Source organism: Stenella coeruleoalba (assembly GCF_951394435.1).
Source record: "Stenella coeruleoalba genome assembly, chromosome: 3".
Lineage (NCBI taxonomy): Eukaryota > Metazoa > Chordata > Mammalia > Artiodactyla > Delphinidae > Stenella > Stenella coeruleoalba.
In genome coordinates this window covers 42,605,022-42,629,133 of record NC_137148.1, presented here as the reverse complement: position 1 = coordinate 42,629,133, position 24,112 = coordinate 42,605,022, and the positions used below count along the sequence as shown (strand labels likewise).

The following is a 24,112-nucleotide window of genomic DNA, read 5'->3' as shown; positions in this document are numbered from 1 at the left end:
TCCTCCCACCATTCTCCACCTCTGACAACCATGGGTCTGTTCTTCATCCTATAATGTCATATAAACGGAATGTCATATAATGCCATATAGTAAATGGAATCATATAATATGTAGCCTTTTGAGCCTGGCCTCTTCACTTAACATAATGCATTTTTAATTAGGTGGTTATTAATGATGTAAACGTTACTGTATAATTTTGCTGTAGTTTTTTGCTTATTTCAAAATGTGCTTATATCATCCCCAAGTCCAGCTTCATGTAAACAGCATTTTTTGGGGGGGTTTTTTGGCTGAGAAATGATTAATAGTTATAGCTTCAAATATCAAAGAAGCCCAAAATAGTTTCCTGATAAGTGCCCAGGAGAAAGTAAAATAGAAAAAAATCAGCTGTCTCTCCCCACACCCTATTATGTCAGCCATCTCCTTGCCTTTTGCATGTAGAAATCTACATGGAAAGTTTGCTACTGAGTGTGACCTTTGCCAGCATGAAAAAAAAAGGGAACAGCTGTTACCATAAGAGGGTGGAAGGAATTAATGTTGTTCCTGGCCAGTTGGCACTGTGTGCCTTTCTGGGACAGTAACAACAGGTGACCAACTTCTGCTTTTTATTTTTGTTATCGTATAAATAAATAGGCTAACTTGTTTTTTGTGTGGAAATCTCAGGGTCCATATTAAAATAAACTGTCCACGTAATTGTCCTGGATTTTTTTTTAAAGCTGTTTAAGTACATACACAAATTTCTTTTAAGAGTCTTAATGAACTAAGAGACTCCAAGGTTGAGGATATTATAGGTAATTATTGACAGAAAACCACAAAAAGTAAAAACCTTCTTTGGTAAATGTCACTTATATCTAAACTGCACTTTATCCCTTTTGTTCCAACTTAAACAGAAAACCAACAAGATAACTAAGTACTTTTTATAGTAAAACCATGTCAGCCACAGAGAGGTGGCGACTACAAGCCAGTGACCAGAATGTACGTGTTCCTAAAAGCCGAGGGTGCACTGTTCTTTGAACTCTTGCCCCTGGATACTTTGAGTGCCATCTCTGTGAGTCACACCCAAATATATAGCGCTCTTGACCACTGATCCCTCCCATGTGGCTCCATACTTCTCCCCCTCTACCTTGCACAAACTCATCTTCTTGAGGTACAGCTTTCATCAAGTCCTTTCTTGCTCAGGAGCCAGTGTTGATTTTTCATTTCTTTTTGAAGTATATCCAAATTATTTACCTGGAATTGAAAATCCTTATACTGTAGTTTTGCTTTGCCCATTCATATTTCTCTTATTCCTCATTTCTCTCTACCCTGTTATAGTTGGATCATCCTATTCTTGTTTTTTAAATTGTCTGGCAACAGACTGACCTTGGGTATCAATCTTTAATTCATTACTAATTGTTTCCCATTGCAGGTATTTTGAATATTTTTTTCTACTCTATTTAAACCTCCAGTTATCTCCTGCTCTCCTCATTTTTAAGCAAATGGTACTGTTTCCCACTTCATTTAGAAGGCTTTAGAGTCAGATAAGTGTATGTTTGAATCCTGGATGCATCACTTACTATCAAGGCTGGTATACATCTGAGTCTTCCGTTCCCCTGCCCACAGCCCTCCCGTGGACCTCCCCAAGATCCCACAACTAAAAGGCTGAAGCAGAACCCAGCTCCTCCAGCACCAACTGGCATCTGTTCTGAGTGGCCAGTGCTGGTGCAGTACTAGTTGTTAAACATTTTAAATTTCACCCTTATTACATGTATGACTTTAAGTTACTTATCCTCTCTGAGTCATCCTCTCATCTTTAAAATGGGGATAATAATACCAAGGTGACTCTTTGTTCATCAAATATTTGTTGAGGGCCTGCCTTGTTCTAAGCACAGTGTTAAGTGCTTGGGGTATATCAGAGAACAAAACAAACATATTCATGCCTTCTTGGAGCTTGTGTTCTAGTATTCTGAGGATTAAATGAAAATTACTGTTAAATGTTCAGTATGGTGCCAGACCCATAGAGGTGCTCACACTGTTTCAGCCCCCTTTCTTCCCTTTTGCCACACTGTTTTCATCAGGGCCAAAGGGCCCAGGGGAGTGTGGGACGGGGAAAGGGTGAAGCCAATACTAATAACTGGATATGACATCCCCAGAGAGTAACCAGGACCTGACTACATTGCATAGCAATACAAATCAAACAGGAAACACTAAAAAAACCCCCAACACTAGCCAGCCCTGCTCTTGATGAGTTGATAGTCTTGGTCGTTTGTGTATGCTTACATTTCCTCTCATCTCCTATGGATCCAGCTCCATCCATTCATCCTCATTCTTAAGTCCTCCTCTCCCACCATCTGCATTTTACCACATCAGCTCACTATCACATCTTTTGCACCATAGAGAAGACCAAAAAAAATCATTAACCTTCTTTTGCCGTATTTGTCCTTCAGGGTATAGACGAAGTTCTTCCCCTTCCTTCCTTTTTATCACAAGGCATTTAAAAGTTTCTACCCACTTACTCTCATTCTCTAATTCTTTTCAGTTTTTCTGTTTTCACTCAGAGAGTACTGCAGTCCTTCTATCAGGATTCATCAGTGACCTCTTGTGTGTTCTTTTTCTACTTAGCTTTTTAAGTGGCATCTGCTATTGTTAAGACGATCTGAACCCAGAAGGCTCACGGCCTCATTGACCCGGGGTTTGAATCCTAATTCTGCAACCTAAGTTGCCTTGGGCAGGTTTCTTCATCTTCAAAATGATGTAATAACATTTCCCCTTTAAAGTTATTAAAGACCATCTAGCATACTGTCAGGGAGTTAAGTAAAAAGTGTTACATTTTTGAAAAGTGCCCCCTCATTTTCCCTGACACTGTTCTTTCATGTTCTTTATCCTACTTACCTGGTAGTTCATTGCTTATTAGTTGGCTATGTTGTCTTCCTTTTTTCTTTCTAACATTATGGTTGTTGTCACTTTCTCTGATCTTCATAAAATCTCATGGCTTCAGCTATCCCCTTTATAATTGAAATTTCAGATATTCATCTTTACTCTGCATTCTCTCTTGAGTGTCAGATATGAATGTCTAGCTGTGCTAGACATGAAACATTTGTCAAATGATCAGGACTAAGAATCAGGAAGGAGTCTCTGCATTTGATCTGTAGAGGAAACAAGCTATCTTACCTGGCAGACTTATTAGTTTCACTTAGTTAAGTTGGTAAAATTTTGAATGACTTTCTTTACTTTTGGACATTTAATGATCCTTTATAAAGGAGGGGAAGAAAACTCTTTATGTTGAGAAATAACATACAACTCCTGTCAACTGGCAGGAAGATTTTTCATGTGATTCTGGAAAGATTTGCAACACCTGTTTCCAAAGAAAGCAAGAAAAATATTGCATGTTTTTCTCTCCGAAATGTATTTTGTTCAAACTGAATTGGACAACAAATAAAGAACATTCCTTAAATTTGGAATGAATAGAATTTTCTAAAAACTGCTCAGGTAACACAAAGTAGTAAAGAGCCAAAAAAATTTTATTTACTTTTAACCTTGGACTTCTAAAAGGAGAAAATGAACGGGTTTGTAGAAGCAAATTTTACGAAAGTAACTGTAGACTTACTTGTTAGACCCAAATATACATGTAGAGAAATGAACAAACATGGTTAAATTTATATATGCTGGATTTTTTTTTGGAAGGGAGACTATTTCTTACATATGGGTTTTATCCATTACCTTTTTGGTAAAACATCAGCTCCTAGAAGCAGTTCCCTCACTGTTTATTTTTCTTGTAAGTTTGCTGTTTATTTTTCTTGTAAGTTTTGCTGGGGTTTCTTATTTCTCTTCCATAGTTTGCCTCAAAGTGTACTTACACATTAGGATGGCTCAATCAACCCAAGTGTAGTAGATTAAGATATATGCTAGGTCACACAGAGTAACTCCACCTTCACCCCCAGTCTAACCAACAGAAGGAAATCAGCTGTTTGTCTCTACACAGACCAGCTTAAGCTCATAGAATCATGGATTGAAAAGGGACCTGAGAGATGTCATTCTTCTTTTTCATTTGTAGCTAAGAAACTGAGAACCTGGTGGTTAGTGTCCGTTCCTAAAGGAGAGGTGGTATGATATGAAAAGAAGAGGACCTTTTTGTTAAAATCCTGGCTTCCCTCTTTACCAACTGGGTAATCCTGGTATCTGCCTTAGTACACACCCAAGAGCTGTGTACTCTTGGGTGAGTTGCTTCACATTTGTGAGTTTCTGATAAAATTTAGCTCAGAGATATAGTTAGTGCCGTTTAAAATTTTTAATAATTTGCTGTATTTGTGTTTTGTTTTCTTAAACTTGAGCAAGACTGATTATTTTGTTAACCTATAAAAACTCATTTGGTGGGGCTTCTCTGGTGGCGCAGTGGTTAAGAATCTGCCTGCCGATGCAAGGGACACGGGTTCGAGCCCTGGTCCGGGAAGATCCCACATGCTGTGGAGCAACTAAGCCCATACACCACAACTACTGAGCCTGTGCTCTAGAGCCTGCAAGCCACAACTACTGAGCCTGAGAGCCACAGCTACTGAAGCCTGCTCACCTTGAGCCCGTGCTCCGCAACAAGAGAAGACACTGCAATGAGAAGCCCGCGCACCACAACAAAGAGTAGCCCCCGCTCACCGCAGCTAGAGAAAGCCCGCGCGCAGCAGCGAAGACCCAATGCAGCCAAAAATAAATAAAATAAATAAATTTATATTAAAAAAAAACTCATTTGGTTTTATTGATCTGATTTTTTTTGATCTTTTTTTTGATCTGATTTTTTGACCAATTGATCTGATTTTTCCTTTTTCTATTTCATTAATCTCCTATATTCTTTCACTTTCTCGAGCTTTTAAAAGATAAGTTATTGTGTTGAATGTTTCATTAATTTCTAATGTATAAATTTAAGACTACATTTTCACGTGTAGTATTTTAACTTTATACTTTAAATTTTGATTTGTCATATTTTCATTCATATCAAACTATTTTGTGATTTATATCTTAACTTTTCTATGACTTAGTGACTTGGAAGTTTTCAAACATGCAGATTTAGGGGGATATACTGTTTCTTTCCCCTTTGTAGAATTGTTAAAGATAGGCAAATATCTGGCAAACAGTAGGTATTCAACTGATATTGTACTTTTCTTTAAAGAAATAAACTGTGACTCTTGAAATTAGAACAGGAAACATAATATTGCAATAAGTATGTAAGTAATACTAAAAGTGACTTTAGTTCGATGATATAGCCAAATAAGGAGATGAAGTATAAAGAGCAAAGAGGGATGATGGGAAGAGGGTAAAATTGGGAGGAGGGGAAGGAGGAAGGAGAATTAAGAGAAGATGTAGGAATATCATGTTGAATTAATTCTAGCTTCTTTGAGGTCATATTCTACTGGTCACTTAGGTCTGTGGACTTTAGAATATTAATTATTTTTATTATGTTTCACATACTTTTATAGTAGAAGTGTCCATAGATGACCATTTGTGTGTGTGTGTGTGTGTGCACGCAGGTTGTGAAACTATATGGCAAAAGTTCATGTGTTTTTGAGGAGAGGGTCCGTAGTTTCATTAGAATATTAAAGGGGTCTGTGAACCCCAAGAAGTTAAGAACTGCTACTTTAGAGACTTCACTATGTGGGATAACTTGAGAAGCCTACCAGGAAAGAATTCTGTTTTTTCCTGTTCTAACAGTGATGACTACTACCCACTTGAGAGAGATTGAGTGTTCCTTACAATTCCTTAGGTTAGAAGCAGGTGATCAGGCAATGTACTAAGAACAGAATTTAGCTTTTACTGAAGTGAAACTTAAAACTATATTGTATTTTACAAGCATAAGTATTGTGCTGCTTGGAATGAATTACAAAAACCTAAATGCCTTTGATTAGTATTATCTGTATACAGCTAAGCCGAGTGTTCATGGCCTCCATTCAGGGTAGGAATAATTCTGGGAGTAAGAAGAAGCAGTTGGTAGCTGCTCTGCAGTTGGGGTGCTGTAAAGGCGGGCTTTGGGCAGCCAGAGCCAAGGAGGCACTCTGCTGGGTTAGAGATTAAGGGCTTCTTACCCCAGGACAGAAGAATGGGAAGATTTGAGGTTGGTGAGCCAGGTAGGAGAGTACCCCAGACAAACTTGACCGGCCCTCTTCCTTCCCCTTATAGGAAGTTTAGTTGCCTGGAGAGAGAAGCCAATTCAGGGTTCTTAAATTTGAGGGATGCAGCAGGGACAGGTTCTTTAAAGGAAGCAAGCCAAAAGTATTCACATAGGGGAATTTTATTCTGGGCATTGGCTCACAGTTAAATCTATGTTTACTCAAGTATTTCATAATTATTTCCTCTTAAGTTAGGGAATCAAAATTAGTTTTGCTGTGTATTAAGTGTTAACGAAATTTGATGGCTCTCAACCTTAGTTTATTTTTAACCCCCTAAATCTGCATTATCCATTATGAAAGCCTCTAGCCATATGTAGCTATTTAAGATGAAATTAATTAAAATAAAAAAGTTAGTCCTTCATTCTCACTAGCCACATATTAAGTGCTCATTAGTCAAGTGTGACTAGTGGCTGCTGTATTGGACAGCATGTTGTATTGGTTACTTTTGTCATCACAGAAAATTTCATAAGACACTGCCCTAAATGAAATTATTTATTTTCTTTCCTCTCCCCTCCATCAGACTGACGGTTTATATTAATATGTAATCAATTTTGAGGTTCTGTTTAAATCAAAAACTTGAAAGACCCACTAGAGTAATATTCCTTTGCTTATTACATAATTAAAAAGACAGTGCCACCCTTTTAGAATGATCTGCCTGAGTACCATTATTTTATAAGATTTTTCAAGAAGTGGTGACTAAAATAAGTATATTCATTATGGCTTGTATTTGATTACCCCTGCTAAACTGATGACTTTCTGCTAAACTGATGACCCTCTAGATTATTTCTACTGCCTATAAGATAAGCATGTTTTGTAACAAAATTTCTAATGTCAAAAAACCTTAGACCTTGGAAATTTTTTTAGTACCCTTTTTAGGAGATATAAAACTTATAGCTATTATGATCTACCTACTTCATATGTGGTAAATCATTGTAGTTCTCAAAAGTTTCAAGAGAGGAAAACCCCCAAAAGTAATAATTTCACTGTAGGCCTACCTCTCTGAGAGCTTATCAATCAGGCTTAAAAGCCAAAGGATAATTTCTATTACTTTGTTACTATTACTTCGTTTTTTGTTTTAAACAGAATAGAAAAGTGGGCCTTTTCCTTTGCCCTGGTTTCAAACAATCTCTTTACCATAGATGGGACTTTTTCAGTTAAGTTGCATGTATAACAATTTCAGGAAACACAGTGAGAAAGGTTTCATTGTGATAAAGTGTTTTTTAAAATTCAAAATTAATGATCATGATCTTTTGTTTTATTATGAAATATTCAGACATGGAAGTACATACAGTGGAAAATTAGTTTTCTACCTGATTTGTATTAATACCATCTGGAAATAACTACTTGAAAGTTGGTTATATATTCTAGGCTTTCCAATGTATATTTAGACATAAATGCAAGTAATTTGTTTTATATAAATTAAGCTATACTAAATATAATGTTTTTACAGATTAGTTTGCCTACTAAACAATATATACATATACATATTTTTCTATATATATGATTCATACTCATGCTATTGATTAGGTTTAAAATTTTTTTCCCCAGATTTTATGGTAGGACATCTAAAGCATAAATATGTTTTTTATGAAGATAATATACAGTTGTAGTGTATGTGCAGCTGCTTTAGCGTGATAGTGACCTATATGTGCTCAATACATGTTAATTTCTGTTCTTCTTTTTGGACATATATGAGAAAGGCCATGGAAGATGATTAACTTTTTTTCACTATAAAGCAAACCTTTCTCTTAATCATATTTGTGTTTTGTGATTCAGGTTTGTAAATTACTACAAGACTAGCAGGGTTGCTATTTAAGAGTCTTGTAAGCTAGGCTGCCTCAACTATTTTAGGTGCTTCTGGTAAGAGCAGATATTTCCTAGTGAGTAAGAGACCACATTATGATTTATCCTTTTAACTGAGAGGACACAGTATAGTATGTACTGTAAAGTTGTACAATATATGAAAACGTTTTACATGGGAATCTTGGAACAAAGTCCTTTGCTAACTTTGAAGATTTATAGAATGGATGCTGAGATTGGGAATTCAACACTTCTCTTATGGAGTAGGATATGTTATTGTGTGCTTTGTGATAAAATTTCAGGTCTGATTGTTTCTGTGGGTTCTAGAGAAGAGATTAGGAAAAGATGGATCTAGAGCTGATTGTTAATTATTTGTAAAGTCCTATTTTGAAGTATTATTGCTTTATACTCCTCATTTCATCTGGAAATCTGATCCTTCTGCTTTCCTGCGGGAATTTGTGGACCTCTGTTTTGGGTGGATCAGTAAAGAAGATTGAACTGGGGCCCCAACTCCTTTTTTCATTGAGAAAAGAGTAAGGGGTGCTGCTGAGAGAAGTGCTTCTGCAATAGCCATGTCTTAAGCTTTGCTTTGGAGATAATGCTGGACTGTACAAAAATTGCCTTCAGGATTCCAGGAATTTGTGAATCGTAAATTTCTTTTAGCAATTAAGGTGGGTATATCAGTCTTTTTATCTTTATTTGTTAGCACTTCGTGTTCCCGGTGGAAAACAAGCTTGAGAAATAATTGTTAGAATATAGAATTGGAAGTGCTTCCCTAGCATGTTCTTGGACTTAAGATCGTTAACCAGTTTTGTTTGTTTTTTGTTCTTTTCTTGGTTTATGTGTTTTAACTTGGGTCTTGTGGAGAGAAAAATAACTTAAAACTTTTCAGGACCTAAGTTTATAGTTATACAAAATTATTATTATGTGCCTCAGAGGCTTTTGCATGCTTGTTTATTCATTGGTTCATTTATTCATTCAACATATATTCCTTGAAGTGCTTACTATAGGCAGGATTGTGGAGGGAAGTCTATCAGATAGTAATCTACTCAGGGTAAAGGACAAATGGAAAATGTATTTTGTAGAGAGTCCAAAGGCTGAAGATAGGGGTGGTGTGTGTGTGTGTGTGTGTGTGTGTGTGTGTGTGTGTGTGTGTATTTAAGAGAGAGTTAGACACACATCCATATATACATATACAGAGATATGGTCTGTAGTTCTGTGGGAAAAATCTAAACATTTTTAAAACTGTCTCCTCTTATTCCCACTGTTATTTCTTTATTTCAAGCCCTCAGCATCTCTCATATACACTAGTATTTCTTGCCTCTGGACTTCCCTCTATTCTTTTTTTTTTTTTTTTTTTTTTTTGCGGTACGCGGGCCTCTCACCGCTGTGGCCTCTCCCGTTGCGGAACACAGGCTCCGGACGCGCAGGCTCAGCGGCCATGGCTCACGGGCCCAGCCACTCCGCGGCATGTGGGATCTTCCCGGACCGGGGCACGAACCAGTGTCCCCTGCATCGGCAGGCGGACTGTCAACCACTGCGCCACCAGGGAAGCCCTCCCTCTATTGTAACTTCACACTTCTCTATCCTTTATACAGTTTTTCCCAGAGTCTTTTCCCCCACTAAGGCACAGATTGGGTTGTGTGTCTCCTGTTACCCACAGAATAGAGTCCAAACTTCTTAATATATAGTCTGAATATAGATTCTGTAAATAGTCCCTTTATTAAACTCTCCTGAGTTATCTGCATTTAGTTACTGGACTCTATTTCATGCTGAGACCCTGACTGGTCTTACCTTCTGCCTCCCGGTTCTAGATAGCTTTTTCCCTGTGTGGACCTGCTCTCATCATTGTCTACCTTGTCCTCAGTACTAAGAGGCTCACTTTGCCCTTTGGCTTCTAGATGGGTTTGAAGAATGGGAAGCACTGGAAGGAGAGTGGGGTTTCTTCTCCTGGAGTCCTCCTGCCAACTCCTCTGTCGTGTTGGCTCTCCCAGAGGTCATAGCTCTTTGAACCTTCTAGGTCTAGGAGTGGTTGCAGCTTCAGAAGGTTGTACTATCTCTTGACTTTGCCCTCACCATAACTTGTAAATAGTCCCTTATTAAGCTCTTCTTAAGTTCCCCAGTTTGAGGATGCTGTTTCCTGCTGGGATCCTGACTGCTACATTGTCTAAGTCATCTAAGCTTCAGTTCTGTTTGCAGTTACAGCTGTGTTATTTTCCAGTAGCGCTTATCTCTCTCTTATTAAAAATTTTGTGGTGAGGTCTTTTTCATTCCTTTCCTTTTTTAGTGTTTTTAGTCCTTCCCTTTTTTTTTCTTTTTCCTTTCCTGGCACTGTGTCTGCCGTGTCATAGAAATTGAAATGTCTGAGTGAATAATGAGAGGAGATTTTCAAGAAGATGGACACTTGAATTTCCCTGTGGTATAGCGTAATATTTATTTAGATGTCTGAAATTGAGAAAATAGGGAAAGGTGTAGTGGGTACTGAAGTCAGTATAGTTACTTTAATAATGTCTAGATTTATATTTCATTCTTTTCAAAACGTAAACTTAGGACTTGTTTTTCTTTACCTTTGCTTCTATATATTAGAAATTAACATTGGTTCTCTTTAAAATGCATTTTAGATTTATTCCATTGGAATATTTTGTAACAACCTGTCTTTAAGGAACTATGTACTATATATAAAATGGGAGATATTTCAATTATTACTTAATTGGAGAAGAATATAGGAAATATATATATGTATATATATATATGTATCTATCTCCACGTATTCATTTATCTACTTCAATATAACTTAGAGAAGTTGTGGTAAGAGCAGACATACAGTAGTTAACAAATGTGTTTATTAGCAGCATTGAACTTTTAAAAGTGACTTCTCTTAAGGGAATTTCAATTAAGAGAAAAATACCCTAGAATTATGATTAGTGTCAAAAATAGTTTCTATATCCTTTATATATTAAGGAAAGAATATTCGTGTTCTGTGAAAGAGTTTGTTTTGAGAAGAATCTTCCTATAATACTAACTTTGACACAGAACTCTCTATTACTACCCTAAAAAATTACCACTGAAAATAATTTCTGTGTAGATAGAGACTATTTCATTGCTTTTTAGAGTAGAGGTATCTGTTTACCCTGTGGGGATGGCTATGCCTCTGTGTGTGTGTGTGTGTGTGTGTGTGTGTGTGTGTGTGTGTGTGTGTGTGTGTGTGTGTGTCTTATTCTGCATGGGCTGCCATAACAAAATACCAAAAACTAGGTGGCTTAACAACAGAATTTGTTTTCTCAGAGTTCTAAAGGCTGGGATTCTGAGATCAGGGTGCCAGCATGGTCAGGTTCTTTTGAGGGGTCTCTTCCTGGCTTGCAGATGGCCACATTCTTGTTGTATCCTCACATGGCCTTTCCTTGGATGCGTGCGTGTGGAAAGAGATCTCTCTCTCTCTCTTCCTTTTCTCATAAGACCACCAGTCTTATTGAATTAGGACCCTACCTTTATGACCTCATTTAGCTTAATTACCTCCTAAAAGTCCTATCTCCAATTATAGTAAAATTGGGGGTTAGAACTTCAATGTAAGAATTTGGGGGGACAGACACAGTTCAGCCCATAGTAGTGTGTGTGTGTATGTGTGCGTGTGTATATATAAATCACATGAGTAATAGAGGAAATCATTGTGATATATTTAACTTGAAGAAGGAGATTCATGCTTAGGCAGTGACAACCCAATATTGAAGCTCATTATTGAAGTTTCTTCATAAAGCTGTGGTGTTAGTGGAGGTGGTGTAAGATATTCTCTCACAGAGTGTATATGACACCTTTTTTCCTCAGACCTCATTGTCTTTACTCTGTTCTCACTCTTCTTTTTTTTTTTTTTTTTTTTGGCGGTACATGGGCCTCTCACTGTTGTGGCCTCTCCTGTTGCGGAGCACAGGCTCTGGATGCGCAGGCTCAGTGGCCATGGCTCACGGGTCCAGCCGCTCTGCGGCATGTGGGATCTTCCTGAACCGGGGCAAGAGCCCGTGTCCCCTGCATCGGCAGGCGGACTCTCAACCACTGCACCACCAGGGAAGCCCTGTTCTCACTCTTCTTGATGTCTTAGCATTGACGTCCTACATTTAACCTAGTACAGACTTGATACTCTAAGCTACTTTCATTGGCTTTTTGTATAACAACATTGTCTTACTTCTCTATTGTTCATTCTTGTGTTTAAAGAATGGTTAATATGTTCTGCTGAATGAGAGAGACACAGCCCCTGCCCTCTAGAGCATGTAATCATCTCCTCTCCCTCTCTCTCCTGCAATCTCTTTTCATGATTTCACTATGGATATTAGTCCTTACCTGACTGTTTTTATTGATCTCTGTTAGTCTTGACTTTAGGCTTTCTCTAAGACTGTTTCATTCTCCTGGCTTCTTACCACCTCCAGTGCCAACAATCTGCAAATCTGTCTCTACTTCTTTTTTTTTTTTTTTTTTTTTTGTCGTACACGGGCCTCTCACTGCTGTGGCCTCTTCCGTTAAGGAGCACAGGCTCCGGACGCTCAGGCCCAGCGGGCATGGCTCACGGGCCCAGCTGTTCCGCGGCACGTGGGATCTTCCTGGTCCAGGGCACGAACCCGTGTCCCCTGCATCGGCAGGCGGATTCTCAACCACTGCGCCACCAGGGAAGCCCTGTCTCTACTTCTTATCTTCATCCTGCATTATATTCCTTTCGCCGTTTAGTGAATTTTTACTGAGAGCCAACTGTGTGCCTGGTCCGAAGGATACAAGAATGTTATGGTCTTTGTCCTCAAGTTGCTGACAAAATGCAAAAAGCAGTTTAAGATACTATGTAATGGATGTGTGTCCAAGGTGCCATGGGGCAGATAAGTAGGGAGTGCCTTACTTATCAGGGAAAGGGAAACAAGGGGACAGGTATCCCAAACAGAAGGCTGAACATATATGTAGGTACCTAAGGTTTTGAAAACATAGTATGTTCAGGCAACAGCAAATGGTTCAGTGTGATTGGAGCCGTAAGCTACATGGGGAAGAGTGAAAGATGAGGCTGAGCATTTAAGGTGTCAGATTACCCCAAAGGCAATATTTTCAATACTCAACTAATTTTCTTTCATCATAAACCAGGTGCCTGTCCCAACTTCACATTTTTGTCAATGGGACCATCATTCTCCCTATTCCCAAAGTTTGAAGTGTCATCTTCAGGTCTGCCTCAACAATTGTGACCAGTCCTCAAATTGAGTCATTTCCATATTCAAAACACTCTTTCATGTGTCCTTTTCTGTTTTCCCTGTCAACATACTGCTTAACACTTAATTAGTAGATTATTTCAAAGCTGTGTTAAATGCTCCCCTTTCTAATTTTTTTTAAAGTTAATTTTTAAAAACCCCTTATTTTACTGTGTTACTAACCCTGAGCAAAAGAGGACAGTGATATTTTATTTATTCCTACAGGATAAGTCTTTTCTTAGGCCAGTATTTTAAAAACATAATTCTTTTTGTTAAACCCCAAAATCTCAGGTTCTCTTCCTCCCATTAAAAACCACACAGTTGTGGAATTAAGAGTAATCTGCAGAAAAGAAGATTTTGTTTCATTAACGTTGAGTTTTTATTATGAACATAACATGTATTTTATACTGAATAAGCTTTTTCAAAGGAAGGTACCCCTCACCCAAATCATCTTCCTTGTCACAATTCTGTTAATTTAGCAAATCACTTGCCTCCATGGGAGACATCATATATACACTGACTCTAGGAACAGATAGCCTGTGTTGTAATCCTGGTTCCACTACTTACTAGTTCCAGCAGGGTTCCTCATTTCTTAAAGCCTCATAATAATTTTATGTGAAGAAAGGGGGAAGTGATGTTACCTACTTCACAAGGTTGGGGTAAGGATTGAGTTAATCTGTGTAGCCTAGTGCTTGGCATGTGTGAGCATGCAGTACATGTTCGCTATAAAATGTTATGTACCTTGAAAACTTCTTGCTCATTCTCTCTGTACTCTTGTTGGTGTGACCTCATGCTTCTCTTGCATCCCTCTACCACTAAATGCTCTCCTTGAGGCCCTGCCTACTGCCTATGATTTACCTGCTGCTTCAAGTTCAGCTCAGTTGCCTGTTCCTTAATAGTCTTTTTAAAAAAATGAATTAATGTATTTATTTGTTTTTGGCTATGTTGGGTCTTTGTTGCTGCATGTGGGCTTTCTCTAGCTGTGGCGGGCAGGGGCTACTCTTCGCTGTGGTGCGCGGGCTTCTCATTGTGGTGGCTTCTCTTGTTGCAGAGCACAGGCTCTAGGCACGCGGGCTTCAGTAGTTGTGGCATGTGGGCTCAGTAGTTGTGGCTCGTGGGCTCAGTAGTTGTGGCTTGTGGGCTCTAGAGCGCAGGCTCAGTAGTTGTGGCGCACGGGCTTAGCTGCTCCACTGCATGTGGGATCTTCCTGGACCAGGGCTCGAACCCATGTCCCCTGCTTTGGCAGGCGGATTCTTAACCACTGTGCCACCAGGGAAGCCCTAATAGTCTTTTCTAACTACTCCAGTTCACGTTGACCTCTGAATTCCTATAGGGCCTTTTATATCATTTTAGAAATTAGTCATATTTTCTCTTTTATGGTATTCCTTTTAACATTTACATACAGTAAAATGTACTTTGTTTTTGGTACAGTTCTGTGAGTTTTGACAAATACTTAGAGTTGTGGAATTACCATCACAATCAAGATATAGAACAATTTCATCATCCCTCAAAAATCTGTCTTAGTATTATTACTTTTGAAACTGCTTCCTGAGTATGCCTTCTGTTGCTACATGTACAATTTAGGCTCTTGAACCGAGTGCCCGTTTTACACTAATTGTCTCCTCTATGTTTGGCATACTCTAGTATCAAGGATATAGTAAGTAGCTGCTTGACTGTTTGAATTGTATAAAACAAAGCCTAAAAGTGTGCTAAATTTAAACATACTAAGAAATTACTAATTTAAGTTATTTAACTTCTCTTTGGTCTTTCATTTTATTTGGGTGAAAAATTTCAAATGAACATTATTCCTGTATAACTTGTTAAAGTGATTTTGGAGCTTTACCAGGGCTAATAAAAACCATTTTTAATTTGTCTTTGGAAAACAAAGGACTTATTTCTGTTCTTATTATCAAATATACTTACAGTTTCTATTTTTTCTAACCCTATTAATTTAAATTTTAATATGAAACAAAATTTTGTATCTTTTCCCTCCTTGACTGCATTTGGCTGTTATGATGTATTATTGATTATTAAATGTATATACTGAGTTTTGCCTTTTTTTCTTAAACATATTTAATGTATTGAGCAATTCAGTTAAAAATGAATTACGAACAACATGTAAAATACAAAACCTTCCTGTTTTCTCAACTTTATTTTTTCACGGGCCAATGTTGCTGTCTTCCCTTGGGGTTTCCTTTATTGATTGTCCCAAAAATCAGAGGTCAAGGCAAGTAAGAGAATTTAAACTTGATAAAGGTGGGGCTGATGTGGACAAACTAATGATGCATGGTTTCCTCAGTCTTTACTCTTGGATGTAATGGAATAGTGATCCTTTTTCAGAAAGGACAAAATACAGTTGAGATTTGCATCCCATTTAGTAGAGTTTACTTCCTAATGAAGTGAATTGAATTTAACCATGTGTATCTTTTTTTCCCTTCCCTAACAGCTTCCATGCCTATGGCTGTTCTAAATTTGGGCCAAATATATCCATTTCAGAGAGGCTTTTTCTGTAAAGACAACAGCATCCAGTATCCGTACCATGACAGTACCGTCACAACCACTGTCCTCAACACAGTGGGGCTTGGTTTACCCATTTCCTCTGTAAGTAAATGAATAAGTAGGTAGTGATGGGTTTGTTGTGCTGGAGGTTTTATGAAGTGATCGAATTGGGGTGGGGGTAAATCCATAGTACTGTCGTCACCAGAGTTGGTGTGGTGAATGATTGCTTAAAGAATATAGCCACTGCTTCAGTCCAGGGCAGTGTTTCTCCAGTTAAAGGGAGATATTGCCCCAAATAACTTGATGTCATCATAAAGAATTATAGAATGATTATTTTAGAATGAAGAGTTCATTTAAGTAATTTTGGATCAACACTTTTCAGTAGACAAGTGAAGAAACTTAGGCCCAGATACTTGCTCAAGCCCAGTAAGCTATTTTATGGCAGAGCTGAAACTAAGATTATGCTTATTTTATCATGTTAAGTGGAAATTGAGGCCACAAAAACGGAGATAGATTTATTTGTTAAATTTGAGAATACAGTTCATCAGAAAGAATGTAAATACATATGCAAAAGAAGATCCTCAGAATATATCAAAACTATATCACTATTTTTCTTTCTTTTCTTTTTTTTTTTTTTTTTTACGGTACGCGGGCATCTCACTGTTGTGGCCTCTCCCGTTGCGGAGCACAGGCTCCGGACGTGCAGGCTCAGCGGCCATGGCTCACGGGCCCAGCCGCTCCGCGGCATGTGGAATCTTCCTGGACCGGGGCACGAACCCGCGTCCCCTGCATCGGCAGGCGGACTCTCAACCACTGCACCACCAGGGAAGCCCTATATCACTGTTTTTTTTTTTTGTTTTTTTTTTTTTTGTGGTACGCGGGCCTCTCACTGTTGTGGCCTCTGCTGTTGCGGAGCACAGGCTCTGGACGCACAGGCTCAGCAGCCATGGCTCACGGGCCCAGCTGCTCTGCGGCATGTGGGATCTTCCCGGACCGGGGCACGAACCCGTGTCCCCTACATTGGCAGGCGGACTCTCAACCACTGCGCCACCAGGGAAGCCCTATCACTGTTTTTTAAGTTGTACTATTCATCAGTTTGTAGGTTAATATTGGGTTTCATTACTTTAAATAATTGGACAGTTTGCTTCTAGGTTAAATTTCACAAACTAGCTTAAGGTTGGCACTTGAGATATTGTGCTTACTTTCTCTATCCTTGGTTCGGATTCCTGCACCTTGCCCTGTGTCTCTCTGTGAGTTGGAAATGGATGAGAAGAAGCGGAATAAAGATTTACCTCCTTGAGTGTCTTGGGAGTCCAGCAGATCATGCCATACTTCTCTTTTGACAACTTGTCTCTCGTCAGTTGCCTTCCCCAGATAGTTGACTTACATTTTTTAAATTGTTTTAGCAAACAGAAGCCTTATTTCCACAGTAGGACAGACTGGCTTTTCTTTCCCTATTTGGCCCCCAAATTGGCTAAGAATAATAGCCTTGTTCTTTGGTTTTTCAGTTCATATCTGAGTTCAGTTCATATTTGCCTTTTTTGGCTAGCAAATTATTATTTTATTTTTTGGTGATGTATTTAGCACAGTATTCTGAAGGTGAAGGGGACTTGGGTTTAGTTATGTTTCAAGATATATTAAATATTTCCACATGCAGTCTATGCATCCTAATTTGATTAAAGCCACTTTTATAGGAGTAAAACGGAAGGAAAATTTGGGGTTAGTTTAAGGAAATATTTACATTTTTCCTAAGACGTAAATTCCATGGTAATTGATAACCTCTATTTTAGCCACCAGCCTTATGAAACAATGTGCAGGAAAGCATATAGATAGATGGAAGAACATTTATGTAAACATGCCTTAATGTGCAAAAAAACCTTTACTCTAAGTTCATTAAAAAATGTGTTATTTGAAATCCTGTTATGTCTCCATTGTATGAAGTGTTTACCTATTAAAATTTTCTTACTCTAGGATGTGGATTACTCCCTTTTTTTTTTTTTTTTTTTTTTTTGCGGTACGTGGGCCTCTCACTGTTGTGGACTCTCCCATTGCGGAGCACAGGCTCCGGACGCGCAGGCTCAGTGGCCATGGCTCACGGGCCCAGCTGCTCCACGGCATGTGGGATATTCCCGGACCAGGGCACGAACCCGTGTCCCCTGCATCGGCAGGTGGACTCTCAACCACTGTGCCACCAGGGAAGCCCCTCCCATTTTTGATTGGGGATTTTAGCGACATCATTCTTGGTGATTATTGTAAAAAACACAGAAATGTCAATAGCCTTTTAAACCAAAATTTAGAGTAATGGACTTTGGATTATCCTTTTCAACTGTTGTGGTGTGTGTGAATGCAACAAAAAAAACCCCAGGATTTTGTATTTCAGCACAAGTATTTTTCTAGCATTGATTATTATGTAGATTATTGCTACAAGTATTATTAGTGTGCTATATTAAGTAGATAATATTCACAGTTTTAAAGGATAAAATACAACTTGGAAGAAATATTTTCCCCTATTTTTGGTATTCTAATTGCTTTCTGATTACTTTTTTAAAATCACTTTTACTTCCTTTGTTAATGTTTGAGGAAAAAGACAATACAGGATAAGTTTTGGGGATTGAATTAATATATAATACTGCATCTCTAAAGTTTGAGATTCAGCAATATTTGGGAAGATGAGGGAGATCATTTACTGTGGTTATATGGATTTTCTCAAGTTCTTTGTTTTTGGCATATAGTTTGAAAAATCATATTTCTTTAGGTGACTGTCCCAAAGGAGTTAAATGAGGCCCAGTTTTTTTTTTAATTTTTGAGTAGCTACTTAAATGGTAATAAAAAATTGCTATGAAGAAAAAAAAATGGATGGGTTAGTAATATGTTTATTTTTATAAGCTGTAAAGAAATATATAAGTAAAGTGTTATATATGGCAAAAGTGGCCATAAGAGTCCTGCACTGTAGGAGGACATTGGTGTTTGTTGGGTTTTATGGCATGACAAGTCTCTCATGCCACCCTTTCCTGTACTAGTCCAGAAAGCTGGTATCAAAATGGCCTATTGCCCACACTTGAATACTTTAACTCCTTTGTTTCCATGTTGACATAAGTGCCGTGCTGCCTTTTCCCAGTTTCCCCCCAATTGGGCAAGGCAATAAGCTTTGCTAGGGTAAGAATGGTCTGTTTTGCTCCACTTGTATCCTTAGTGTCAAGCACATTGCTTGGTATGTAACAGGTGTTTAATAAATATAGATAGAAAAATTTAATGAAAAAATACTAAATGTGAAATGGAATAAGATTGTCACTTATGTTTAATAATAATTACTACCATGAAAATTCAGCTTAACTCTTTGGAAATATATTGGATTTCCAAGCCATCTCTTAATATCAGATACCTCATTAAAATAGCTTTTCAGGAAAAAAATGGAACACTATCATACTGAATAGATATCCTGATTAGAGATATCTTAAAATATGGGGGAGCGTCTACTGGAATGAAAGAAATATGGTATTATGGAGCTTAATTTCTTAGGTTGGAAAAAAGTTTTATTTCCTTGTTTACTTATTCCGATGTGGAGCTGTATTTTTTGTCTACATTGTTGTGGAAAGTACTGCTTCAGTCAGTTCATATGAGCATTTATTCCAGCACCCTTTTTTTATATAATTGTCACAAAATGAAGTAGTACCAGATGCATCCTTAAGTAATTTGTTATAATCGCAAACATTTTCTTTGTTTAAAACTGCTTTTTATACTACCGTTGGAAGAGGTGATGTATAGATTTGGTATATTAAGTATTTGTCGTACATCCACTTTACAGAACGCTTGAAAATATTTTGATAAATTTTAGTATATTGGATGAACCTAAAGGAAAGAAAAGTTATATAAATATTGAGTATATACTGCCAATAATGAAAACTAAAGCTCAGTTTCACATTAGCCAAGCTTACTGAATTCCACTGCTGGTTTCCTAAATGCTGTGGCTTTTTAAAGGATTCATAGGAAAAAATTTCTGCTCATAAAATCTTCTTCTTCTTTTAAAAAATAAATTTATTTATTTATTTATGGCTGCGTTGGGTCTGTTGCACACAGGCTTCTCTAGTTGCAGCGAGTGGGAGCTACTCTTCATTGCAGTATGCACGCTTCTCATTGTGGTGGCTTCTCTTGTTGCGGAGCTCGGGCTCTAGGCGAGTGGGCTTCAGTAGTTGTGGTGCATGGGCTCAGTAGTTGTGGCTTGTGGGCTCTAGAGCGCAGGCTCAGTAGTTGTGGCGCATGGGCTTAGTTGCTTCGTGGCATGTGGGATCTTCCTGGACCAGGGCGCGAACCTGTGTCCCCTGCATTGGCAGGAGGATTCTTAACCACTGTGCCAGCAGGGAAGTCCCAAAATCTTCTTTTTAAAAGTAGTTTCAGGGAATGTTATGGAATGCCTTTGCTAAGGTTAAGTGGTCAAGAGCTGTTGCTTCACACACTGAGTACATCTCTATTAAATGACTAGACATTGTCTTTTAACTTTTCTACTGCATGTATCTTGACAAATCTGCAGGATTTAAGTGGGTTAAGTGTTATTCCTGGATGGGAATTCTGATTTTTGAGAAGCCCTAAAATCTCTTTCTACTAAGTGAGCCTTATCAGTGAATTATATGTGATAAGAAGATAATTGAGGGCTTCCTTGGTGGCGTAGCAGTTAAGAATCTGCCTGCCAGTGCAGGGGACATGGGTTCGAGCCCTGGCCCGGGAAGATCCCACATGCTGCGGAGCAACTAAGCCCATGTGCCACAACTGCTGAGCCTGCACTCTAGAGCCTGCGAGCCGCAACTTCTGAGCCCATGTGCCACAACTACTGAGCCCATGTGCCACAACTACTGAAGCCCACAGGCCTAGAGCCCGTGCTCTGCAACAAGAGAAGCCACGACAACGAGAAGCCCACGCACGACAACAAAGAGTAGCCCCCGCTCACCACAACTAGAGAAAACCTGTGCACAGCAACAGAGACCTAATACAGCCAAAAATAAAAACAAATAAATAAATTTATTAAAAAAAAGAAGATAATTGAAATTAAAATGTTCATTTTGCCTCCCACCAGGAATTAAGTCCTTTTACAGAGCATCTAAACTTGCACTCAGAGTTACACGCCTACCCCTGCCACTTTTTCAAGCAGAAGTGACATAATTTTTTAATTTGTTAAATATTGAACTGGCAAAATGACCAAAAATATTTTTGATGGATGTGATAAGATTAATATGCAGTTATGTTAAAATATATGAGAAAGGTCAAATTTATCTTTTCATTAATTCCTTTTTATAAAATAGGCCAAATATATATATATATTTTTAAATAAACCTTTCATCTCTGAATACATGAAAATTCTAGCATGGTAATATCTGTGTTTTTCTGTTATGGACCAAAGAGTTTGAAGGCAGAGTATCTCAGTATAACTTATTTTGGGAATGTCATCTGTCATACTTTAGGTAAAAGTGAAGTGAAGGCATTTGTGTTAATATTTAATAAGTTTATTTTCCTCTTTCATAAATACTATTTTGAAAACTCTAGCTGGGGGTATTATATACTCTACTTTTTTGGGTCCTAATAAATTGGTTGAACTTGTGACATTGTTTCCTTGAACACTTTTTAATTAAAAATAAATTTGCAGCTTAGATTTGGCAGTGAATTGTTAGATAACAATGCCAGAAGCATGGTCCATGAGAGAAATAATTAATAAGTTGTACTTAATTAAAGTTAAAAACTTCCGCTCTGCGTAAAGCTACACACTGGGGGAAAATATTTATAAAACACATATCTGATAAAGGACTTGTGTCCATAATATAGAAAGAACTCTTGAAACACAACAAAAAGCCCAATCAAAAAGTGGCAAAAAGGTCTGAATAGACACCTCAGTGAAGAAGATATACAAATGGAAAATAAGCATATGAAAAGATGCACCATATCATATTTCATTAGGGAATTATAAGTTAAAACAACAGTGAGATTCCTCTACTCATTTATTAGAATGGCTAAAACTTTTTTTTCTTCATGTTTCTTTTTTTTTTTTTTTACATCTTTATTGGAGTATAATTGCTTTACAATGGTGTGTTAGTTTCTGCTTTATAACAAAGCGAATCAGTTATACATACACATATGTTCCCATATCTCTACTCTCTTGTGTGTCCCTCCCTCCCACCCTCCCTATCCCACCCCTCTAGTTGGTCACAAAGCACTGAGCTGATCTCCCTGTGTTATGCGGCTGCTTCCCACTAGCTATCTATTTTACGTTTGGTAGTGTATATATGTCCATGCCACTCTCTCACTTTGTCACAGCTTACCCTTCCCCCTCCCCATATCCTCAAGTCCATTCTCTAGTAGGTCTGTGTCTTTATTCCTGTCTTACCCCTAGGTTCTTCATGACATTTTTTTCCCTTAAATTCCATATATATGTGTTAGCATACGGTATTTGTCTTTTTCTTTCTGACTTACTTCACTCTGTATGACAGACTCTAGGTCCATCCACCTCATTAGAAGTAGCTCAATTTCGTTTCTTTGTATGGCTGAGTAATATTCCATTGTATATATGTGCCACATCTTCTTTATCCATTCATCCGATGATGGACACTTAGGTTGTTTCCATCTCCTGGCTATTGTAAATAGAGCTGCAATGAACATTTTGGTACATGACTCTTTTTGAATTATGGTTTTCTCAGGGTATATGCCCAGTAGTGGGATTGCTGGGTCATATGGTAGTTCTATTTGTATAAGGAACCTCCATACTGTTCTCCATAGTGGCTGAACCAATTCACATTCCCACCAGCAGTGCAAGAGTGTTCCCTTTTCTCCACACCCTCTCCAGCACTTATTGTTTCTAGATTTTTTGATGATGGCCATTCTGACTGGTGTGAGATGATATCTCATTGTAGTTTTGATTTGCATTTCTCTAGTGTTTAATGATGTTGAGCATTCTTTCATTTATTTGTTGGCAGTCTGTATATCTTCTTTGGAGGAATGTCTATTTAGGTCTTCTGCCCATTTTTGGATTGGGTTGTTTGTTTTTTTTGTTATTGAGCTGCATGAGCTGCTTGTATATTTTGGAGATTAATCCTTTGTCAGTTGCTTCATTTGCAAATATTTTCTTCCATTCTGAGGGTTGTCTTTTGGTCTTGTTTATGGTTTCCTTTGCTGTGCAAAAGCTTTGAAGTTTCATTAGGTCCCATTTGTTTGTTTTTATTTCCATTTCTCTAGGAGGTGGGTCAAAAAGGATCTTGCTGTGATTTATGTCATAGAGTGTTCTGCCTATGTTTTCCTCTAAGACTTTGATAGTTTCTCGCCTTACATTTAGGTTTTTAACCCATTTTGAGCTTATTTTTGTGTATGGTGTTAGGGAGTGATCTAATCTCATATTTTTACATGTACCTGTCCAGTTTTCCCAGCACCACTTATTGAAGAGGCTGTCCTTTCTCCACTGTACATTCCTGCCTCTTTTATGAAAGATAAGGTGACCATATGTGTGTGGGTTTATCTCTGGGCTTTCTATCCTGTTCCATTGATCTATCTTTCTGTTTTTGTGCCAGTACCATACTGTCTTGATTACTGTAGCTTTGTAGTATAGTCTGAAGTCAGGGAGCCTGAATCCTCCAGCTCTGTTTTTCGTTCTCAAGATTGCTTTGGTTCTTTGGGGTCTTTTGTGTTTCCATACAAATTGTGAAATTTTTGTTCTAGTTCTGTGAAAAATGCCATTGGTAGTTTGATAGGGATTGCATTGAATCTGTAGATTGCTTTGGGTAGTAGAGTCATTTTCACAATGTTGATTTTTCCAATCCAAGAACATGGTATATCTCTCCATCTATTTGTATCATCTTTAATTTCTTTCATCAGTGTCTTATAATTTTCTGCATATAGGTCTTTTGTCTCCTTAGGTAGGTTTATTCCTAGATATTTTATTCCTTTTGTTGCAGTGGTAAATGGGAGTGTTTTCTTGATTTCACTTTCAGATTTTTCATCATTAGTATATAGGAGTGCCAGAGATTTCTGTGCATTAATTTTGTATTCTGCTACTTTACCAAATTCATTGATTAGCTCTAGTAGTTTTCTGGTAGCATCTTTAGGATTCTCTGTGTATAGTATGTCATCTGCAAACAGTGACAGCTTTACTACTTCTTTTCTGATTTGGATTCCTTTTATTTCCTTTTCTTCTCTGATTGCTGTGGGTAAAACTTCCAAAACTATGTTGAATAATAGTGGTGAGAGTGGACAACCTTGTCGTGTTCCTGATCTTAGTGGAAATGGTTTCAGTTTTTCACCTTTGAGGATGATGCAGGCTGTGGGTTTGTCAAATATGGCCTTTATTATGTTGAGGTAAGTTCCCTCTATGCTTACTTTCTGCAGGGTTTTTATCATAAATGGGTGTTGAATTTTGTCGAAAGCTTTCTCTGCATCTATTGAGATGATCATATGGTTTTTCTACTTCAATTTGTTAATATGGTGTATCACGTTGAATGA

The 24,112-nt window shown here is 37.9% G+C and overlaps 1 protein-coding gene across 2 annotated transcripts in view; it reads left to right on the top strand.

The window, feature by feature from the left end:
- The window catches only part of PLPP1 (phospholipid phosphatase 1), a 118,873-nt gene that overhangs the window by 21,852 nt on the left and 72,909 nt on the right, over nucleotides 1–24,112 (top strand). Inside the window, exon 2 of one of the 2 annotated variants that reach the window (XM_079918329.1) lies at nucleotides 15,588–15,742. The exons of the other annotated variant lie outside the window; for it this stretch is intronic. Coding sequence (XP_079774455.1) covers nucleotides 15,588–15,742 — 155 coding nt within the window. The remainder of the gene's footprint in view (nucleotides 1–15,587; nucleotides 15,743–24,112) is intronic. 2 annotated transcript variants of the gene reach the window in all.